This window comes from Liolophura sinensis, chromosome 6 (assembly GCF_032854445.1).
Source record: "Liolophura sinensis isolate JHLJ2023 chromosome 6, CUHK_Ljap_v2, whole genome shotgun sequence".
NCBI classification, from domain to species: Eukaryota; Metazoa; Mollusca; class Polyplacophora; order Chitonida; family Chitonidae; genus Liolophura; species Liolophura sinensis.
The window spans coordinates 25,515,806-25,524,117 of NC_088300.1; the positions used below are offsets into that span (position 1 = coordinate 25,515,806).

At 46.0% G+C, this 8,312-nt stretch overlaps 2 protein-coding genes across 2 annotated transcripts; both read right to left on the minus strand.

Annotated features, from left to right (window-relative positions):
- Nucleotides 1-431: 431 nt before the first annotated feature.
- Nucleotides 432-2,876, minus strand: LOC135467038 (neurofilament heavy polypeptide-like). The gene has a single exon (XM_064744799.1). The coding sequence runs from the start codon at nucleotides 2,874-2,876 to the stop codon at nucleotides 432-434; it is 2,445 nt and encodes an 814-aa protein (XP_064600869.1).
- Nucleotides 2,877-2,980: 104 nt separating this feature from the next.
- On the minus strand, nucleotides 2,981-6,670 carry LOC135467039 (serine/arginine repetitive matrix protein 1-like). Its single transcript, XM_064744800.1, has one exon. The coding sequence runs from the start codon at nucleotides 6,668-6,670 to the stop codon at nucleotides 2,981-2,983; it is 3,690 nt and encodes a 1,229-aa protein (XP_064600870.1).
- Between the last annotated feature and the right edge of the window lie 1,642 nt (nucleotides 6,671-8,312).

Here is an 8,312-nt window from a genome sequence, read left to right on the forward strand (position 1 = left end):
CTAATAATTAAGTATTATGCCATAGTTTTGTACTGCTTCTGAAACAGTAAAACAGGCCTGAAATAATGTTCGTTGTGGAGCTTCGTGAAACTGTGTTAAAAACGCTGACCTTAATACATGTACGTTCACTAATACAGTTGCGTGTCGGAGCAGTCTTAATTCGCTCAAAATTACATTACATTTATTCATTTATTTTATTTTCACAAACACACCCTTCTGGAGGCCAACACGATTTGCAGTTTCTTGAGTTAGAAGAAAGCCTTCCGGAAGATTTTTCAAATGGAAACTCAGATCGAGTGGACAGAAGATATACTCTAGCAGAAGACTGGGAACCAATCGAGTCGACCTCTGCATACCATGTACATGTGGTTAAAATAAATCTGTTTGGCCTATGCACGTAATAAATAGCTCCCCCATTCGAATATTAGAAACTATAGGAAGTCATCTATGTTCCCGAATGGTACAGATTCGGACGTATCCCTGTATGTGTGAGCCGGTCGTGGATCTGTGAATGGCAGGTCCGAAAGAGAACGGTACAATGTTCTGTCAGAGGCGTTCCGTTCAAATCCTATAAGTGATGGTCGATCGTCCTCGTGGAAAACCAGTCTGATTTCATATGGTGACGGGGGAGAAGTTGAATGATACGGAATTGAAGGATGGTGATGCGAACCAGCTGATCGAGCAGCCTGGTTTGATTGTTGCACACTGGTAGCTTGATTTGGAGCGCGCCCAGCTATCTCGTTGAGAGAATGATATGAACTACCCCAAGAAACTTGTAGCATGCCACTAGACGAAGCGCCCTGTGATTCTAGAGCTGCCTGTGAAGCGGAAGAAGCAACTGTAGAACCACTGTTTTGCTTACGCTTGGCGCTTTTCTCTTTGCGCTTGGCGCTTTGCTCTTCACGCTGGGCGCTTTTCCCTTTGGGCCTGTCGCTTTGCTCTTCATGCCTAGCACTTGGCTCTTTACGCTTGTCGCTTTGCTCTCCATGCCTGGCACTTTGCTCTCCATGCTTGGCGCTTTTCTCTTTGTGCCTGTCGCTTTGCTCTTCACGCATGGCGCTTTTCTCTTTATGCGTGGCCCTTTGCTCTCCATGCTTAGCGTTTTGCTCTTTACGCCTGTCGCTTTGCTCTTCATGCTTAGTTCTTTTCTCTTTGTACCTGTCGCTTTGGTCTTTACGCTTGTCGCTTTGCTCTTCATCCTTGATGCTTTTCTCTTCACGCTTGGGGCTTTCCTCATTAAACTTTACGCTTTTGTTCGTCTCGCTCCCTGGCGGTTTTGGAGGAATCGGAGAAACGTCTGATGCGCGTACCCGTCCAGCTGGGGTTAAGCTAGCAGATTCCTCCTGGGAATGTTGCCCAGATTTGGAACGCTCTGATGTTGGTGACTGTGACATTGGTGGTAGTATTGGTGGTGGTACCGATGTTTTATGTGACGGTTGTCCTTCTGAATGTTTACCAGATGAAGGGCTGGACTTTTCTGCTTCATGAATGGCGCTCTGCTCTATAGGCTTGTCGCTTTGCAATATACGCCTGTCGCTTTGCCCTTTATGCTTGGGGCTCTGCTCTTTACGTTTGTCGCTTTCCTCTTTATCCTTGATGCTTTTCTCTCCACGCTTGGGGCTTTCCTCATTAAACTTTACGCTTTTGCTCGTCTTAGTCCCTGGTGGTTTTGGAGGAATCGGAGAAACGTCTGATGCGCGTACCCGTCCAGCCGGGGTTAAGCTAGCAGATTCCTCCTGGGAACGTTGCCCAGATTTGGGACGCTCTGATGTTGGTGACGGTGACATAGGTGGTGGTGGTAGTGGTACCGATGTTTTATGTGACGGTTGTCCTTCTGAATGTTTACCAGATGAAGGGCTGGACTTTTCTGCTTCATGATTGGCGCTCTCCTCTATAGGATTGTCGCATTGCAATTTACGCCTGTCACTTTGCTCTTCATCCTTGACGCTTTTTTCTTCACGCTTGGGGCTTTCCTCATTAAGCTTTACGCTTTTGCTTGTCTTAGTCCCTAGCGGTTTTGGAGGAACCGGAGAAACGTCTGATGCGCGTACCCGTCCAGCTGGGGTTAAGCTAGCAGATTCCTCCTGGGAACGTTGCCCAGATTTGGAACGCTCTGATGTTGGTGACGGTGACATAGGTGGTGGTGGTAGTGGTACCAATGTTTTATGTGACGGTTGTCCTTCTGAATGTTTACCAGATGAAGGGCTGGACTTTTCTGCTTCATGATTGGCGCTCTGCTCTATAGGATTGTCGCTTTGCAATTTACGCCTGTCACTTTGCTCTTCATCCTTGACGCTTTTTTCTTCACGCTTGGGGCTTTCCTCATTAAGCTTTACGCTTTTGCTCGTCTTAGTCCCTGGCGGTTTTGGAGGAGCCGGAGTAACGTCTGATGCACGCACCCGTCCAGCTGGGGTTAAGCTAGCAGATTCCTCTTGGGAACGTTGCCCAGATTTGGGACGCTCTGATGTTGGTAATGGTGATATTGGTGGTGGTATTGGTGGTGGTACCGATGTTTTATATGACGGTTGTCCTTCTGAATGTTTACCAGATGAAGGGCTGGACTTTTCTGCTTCATGATTGGCGCTCTGCTCTATAGGCTTGTCGCTTTGCAATATACGCCTGTCGCTTTGCCCTTTACGCTTGGCGCTCTGCTCTTTACGTTTGTCGCTTAGCTCTTTATCCTTGATGCTTTTCTCTTCACGCTTGGGGCTTTCCTCATTAAACTTTACGCTTTTGCTCGTCTTAGTCTCTGGCGGTTTTGGAGGAATCGGAGAAACGTCTGATGCGCGTACCCGTCCAGCTGGGGTTAAGCTAGCAGATTCCTCCTGGGAACGTTGCCCAGATTTGGGACGCTCTGATGTTGGTGACGGTGACATAGGTGGTGGTGGTAGTGGTACCGATGTTTTATGTGACGGTTGTCCTTCTGAATGTTTAACAGATGAAGGGCTGGACTTTTCTGCTTCATGAATGGTGCTCTGCTCTATAGGATTGTCGCATTGCAATTTACGCCTGTCACTTTGCTCTTCTTCCTTGACGCTTTTATCTTCACGCTTGGGGCTTTCCTCATTAAGCTTAAGCTTTTGCTCGTCTTAGTCCCTGGCGGTTTTGGAGGAGCCGGAGTAACGTCTGATGCACGCACCCGTCCAGCTGGGGTTAAGCTAGCAGATTCCTCTTGGGAACGTTGCCCAGATTTGGGACGCTCTGATGTTGGTGATGGCGATATTGGTGGTGGTGTTGGTGGTGGTACCGATGTTTTATGTGACGGTTGTCCTTCTGAATGTTTACCAGATGAAGGGCTGGACTTTTCTGCTTCATGATTGGCGCTCTGCTCTATAGGCTTGTCGCTTTGCAATTGACGCCTGTCGCTTTGCTTTTCATGCTTGGCGCTCTGCTCTTTACGTTTGTCGCTTTCCTCTTTATCCTTGATGCTTTTCTCTTCACGCTTGGGGCTTTCCTCATTAAACTTTACGCCTTTGCTCGTCTTACTCCCTGGCGGTTTTGGAGGAATCGGAGAAACGTCTGATACGCGTACCTGTCCAGCTGGAGTTAAGCTAGCAGATTCCTCCTGGGAACGTTGCCCAGATTTGGAACGCTCTGATATTGGTGACGGTGACATAGTTGGTGGTGGTAGTGGTACCGATGTTTTATGTGACGGTTGTCCTTCTGAATGTTTACCAGATGAAGGGCTGGACTTTTCTGCTTCATGAATGGCGCTCTGCTCTATAGGATTGTCGCTTTGCAATATACGCCTGTCGCTTTGCCCTTTATGCTTGGCGCTCTGCTCTTTACGTTTGTCGCTTAGCTCTTCATCCTTGACGCTTTTCTCTCCACGCTTGGGGCTTTCCTCATTAAGCTTTACGCTTTTGCTCGTCTTAGTCCCTGGCGGTTTTGGAGGAGCCGGAGAAACGTCTGGTGCAAGCACCCGTCCAGCTGGGGTTAAGCTAGCAGATTCCTCCTGGGAACGTTGCCCAGATTTGGGACGCTCTGATGTTGGTGATGGCAATATTGGTGGTGGTATTGGTGGTGGTACCGATGTTTTATGTGACGGTTGTCCTTCTGAATGTTTACCAGATGAAGGGCTGGACTTTTCTGCTTCATGATTGGCGCTCTGCTCTATAGGCTTGTCGCTTTGCAATTGACGCCTGTCGCTTTGCTTTTCATGCTTGGCGCTCTGCTCTTTACGTTTGTCGCTTTCCTCTTTATCCTTGATGCTTTTCTCTTCACGCTTGGGGCTTTCCTCATTAAACTTTACGCCTTTGCTCGTCTTACTCCCTGGCGGTTTTGGAGGAATCGGAGAAACGTCTGATACGCGTACCTGTCCAGCTGGAGTTAAGCTAGCAGATTCCTCCTGGGAACGTTGCCCAGATTTGGAACGCTCTGATATTGGTGACGGTGACATAGTTGGTGGTGGTAGTGGTACCGATGTTTTATGTGACGGTTGTCCTTCTGAATGTTTACCAGATGAAGGGCTAGACTTTTCTGCTTCATGAATGGCGCTCTGCTCTATAGGATTGTCGCTTTGCAATATACGCCTGTCGCTTTGCCCTTTATGCTTGGCGCTCTGCTCTTTACGTTTGTCGCTTAGCTCTTCATCCTTGACGCTTTTCTCTCCACGCTTGGGGCTTTCCTCATTAAGCTTTACGCTTTTGCTCGTCTTAGTCCCTGGCGGTTTTGGAGGAGCCGGAGAAACGTCTGATGCAAGCACCCGTCCAGCTGGGGTTAAGCTAGCAGATTCCTCCTGGGAACGTTGCCCAGATTTGGGACGCTCTGATGTTGGTGATGGCAATATTGGTGGTGGTATTGGTGGTGGTACCGATGTTTTATGTGACGGTTGTCCTTCTGAATGTTTACCAGATGAAGGGCTGGACTTTTCTGCTTTATGATTGGCGCTCTCCTCTATAGGCTTGTCGCTTTGCAATTTACGCCTGTCGCTTTCCTTTTCATGCTTGGTGCTCTGCTCTTTACGTTTGTCGCTTTGCTCTTCATCCTTGATGCTTTTCTCTTCACGCTTGGGGCTTTCCTCATTAAACTTTACGCCTTTGCTCGTCTTAGTCCCTGGTGGTTTTGGAGGAGCCGGAGAAACGTCTGATGCGCGTACCCGTCCAGCTGGGGTTAAGCTAGCAGATTCCTCCTGGGAACGTTGCCCAGATTTGGGACGCTCTGGCGTTGGTGATGGTGATATTGGTGGTGGTGGTACCGATGTTTTATGTGACGGTTGTCCTTTTGAATGTTTACCAGATGAAGGGCTGGACTTTTCTGCTTCATGATTGGCGCTCTCCTCTATAGGATTGTCGCATTGCAATATACGCCTGTCACTTTGCTCTTCATCCTTGACGCTTTTATCTTCACGCTTGGGGCTTTCCTCATTAAGCTTTAGGCTTTTGCTCGTCTTAGTCCCTGGTGGTTTTGGAGGAGCCGGAGAAACGTCTGATGCGCGTACCCGTCCAGCTGGGGTTAAGCTGGCAGATTTCTCCTGGGAACGTTGCCCAGATTTGGAACGCTCTGATGTTGGTGATGGTGATGGTGGAGGTGGTGGTGGTGGTGGTGGTACCGATGTTTTATGTGACGGTTGTCCTTCTGAATGTTTACCAGATGAAGGGCTGGACTTTTCTGATTTTTGCGTTTTTGAAGTAATTGCAGGTGGGTTTGGTTTTGACCTTGGTTTTGACCCTTTCTTTGCAGCCTCGGAAGCTGCTGAATTGTTTGTATTGTTTGTAAATCTCCTCACAAATGAAGATGAGGAAGAAAAATCTTTATCGTCAGACACCGTAAGTGTGTCATTGTCATCTTTGTCCCGTTTTTCCTGGTTTGTCTGTGAGGAATGCGGAGAAATGTTGTTATGATCTGGTTTTACAGCTTTGTTTGTCATCCCAGAGACAGCTTTACGAAGTTGTGGATCATCGACTGACGACGAACTTGCAGATGATGAACCTGAGACACCATTACCGCTTGACATTTCATCATTGAATAGGGTTTCTAATGATTTCTTTTCATCCTGCACGTATAGCCCAGGTTCCGGCCGGGACATGTGTCTAACAGGCTCTTGCTGAACAAACGAAGACGTCACTTCTAAAGGAGGCTTGTCAGGAGAATGTGCACTGCCGTCATCACTGGGCTCAGACTCGTTTACTTGCGCATTCCTGAATTGAGACGGAATCATAAATTGCCCCTTTGACCTTCGATCACTAGACACTTTCATTTTTAGCCCATGCGATTTTACCAAAACATCTTTAGGACCGGGTACACCTTCACGTGAGTCATAACTAATCGCAGAATAAAAACTTTGGCCAGACCAAGATATGGCTGAAAAGAAGCTATCGTGACGAGACGGAATTATTCTACTGCTTGTTGAACTAGAGTAACTTTTAGGCTGAGCAAGGAAGTCTTTACTTGCAGCCAGACCCGATGACGTTTTCTTCGATGTGGTATCCATCATGCTGAGTGTACTTTCTTTGCTTGTAGCCATATCTGATGACGTTTTCTTTGATGTGATTTCCATCATGCTGGGTACGCTTTCCAGGCTATGACTGCGTGAGGACACTGTTGATGTAGTTGCTGAAGGCACAACAGACAATGACGAATCAGAATTATCCAGAGGCTCAGATGAAGAGTGTTTGCGGGCAATCCTAGATGTCTTAGGTTGTCTTGATACGACACCCGCCGACAACATGGACACGTCACTATCTGACCCCTTGGATTTCGTTGTTTTTTTTATCCTCGCTTGAGGTGGACGACTCGGAGCTACTTGTATCTGATAACGTGCTTCCACTTGAACCAGTTGAAGAGCTCGCCTGGCTGGATGATGTAGTTCTGATATTGACAAATGCCTTGGAAGAAAACCTAACGGAGTGGCTTTCTTCATTCCGATTTTTTCCCCTTTTCTTCAGGCTCATGTCTGAAGACTCGGTGTCTGAACTACTGTTTGATGTAGTCCCCAAATCTGACGAAGAGCTGTCTGAAGTAACGTCCGAAGACGACTCTGAGTCTAAGGAGCTGTAAGAAAGAACTTTCTGCTGAATCGGCCGATTTCTATGCCTTATGACCGAGATTGTGATGAATACGATGAAATCGACGATGAAGCTAATGAGCACGTAGGTGACATTCACCCAGATATCTGCAATTAGAGAATCAGAGGAAAATAATACATAATGACTGTGCATTAAAAAATACTCAATTCACTACAACGATCATAAATATTATGGTAACGTCAAAACATTCTTGTTCTACATCAGAACTGCATAACAGAATTATTTCGCATAAAAATTTGCTACGTCAGTGTAGACCTACTATAGTATTATTCTTCAGCTATGATATTCCATGGATCGTTTACCCTGAACGTATCCCTGAAATCGACATGTAGGTATTCAATGAGAATTGTTACTGAGTAACCAATCAGATATATGATCTGGGTTTGAGCTGTTCTGACAATGGTTCAACAGCATTTGCATAAATATCTCTACGAAGCAAGTTAGATGTTATGTTAACAACCCATCCAGCACGGAATCAAACGAAATACAACGAAATGTAATTTAACACATATGGGTTTATGGGAAAAGGCTACTCATTAAACAGTAACGAGGCCAGTTTATTTTTTATTGCTTAACGCGTGCTTACCATCTCGATCTACTGTGCCAGTCACTGAAAATAAGAAAATACCAGCATTAGTATTTTGTGCATATTACATATACGGTGTGTACAAAACAACATACACTGAATCCAGAGAACGTGTAACGCTAAACCATGTGTACAGAATGCAGGTAACGATCATTCCAGATAAGTCAACACTGCTTTCGTCCTCAATCACAAGCTCATTGTCTGTATAAAACAAAGATATACTTGGATCATTTAAAAAATCAAACTGAATGAAGTACTGTACAATATTATAATACTATGCAAAATGCCTCATAATTTACGATTGGTCCACATTACAAAAAAGATCCAAAAACAAAAAAAAATTGATGTGCACTATGGTACAGAAAGCTTCAGGAGAGAGTACGTACTAAATTTCACAAAACGATAATACATCCAAGAGCTTCTTTGAACTGGTGCGCGTTCAGATGAGAGAGAAACAGATACCTGTCAGATTAAATCCTGCCTTCTTCTTGCCGTGGTACCAGCAATAGTACGTTCCTGTATCATCCGGTTTCAGATGCTTGAAGTGGAGTGCGTGTGTCATGTCGACTTCAACCCTTCCTTTTGTATGCCTATGAACCTCTAATGCAGACATGTACTTGGATCCTTTGGCCCAGGCCACAGGAGTATCGATATGAGCACTGTGCATAGACAAAAACATTTTATCACTTATATAAGTG

Bases quoted from the DNA above. Each gene is read 5' to 3' on its own strand.
- LOC135467038 (XM_064744799.1), bottom strand. From the start codon at position 2,876: ATGTCACCGTCACCAACATCAGAGCGTCCCAAATCTGGGCAACGTTCC.
- LOC135467039 (XM_064744800.1), bottom strand. From the start codon at position 6,670: ATGTTGTCGGCGGGTGTCGTATCAAGACAACCTAAGACATCTAGGATT.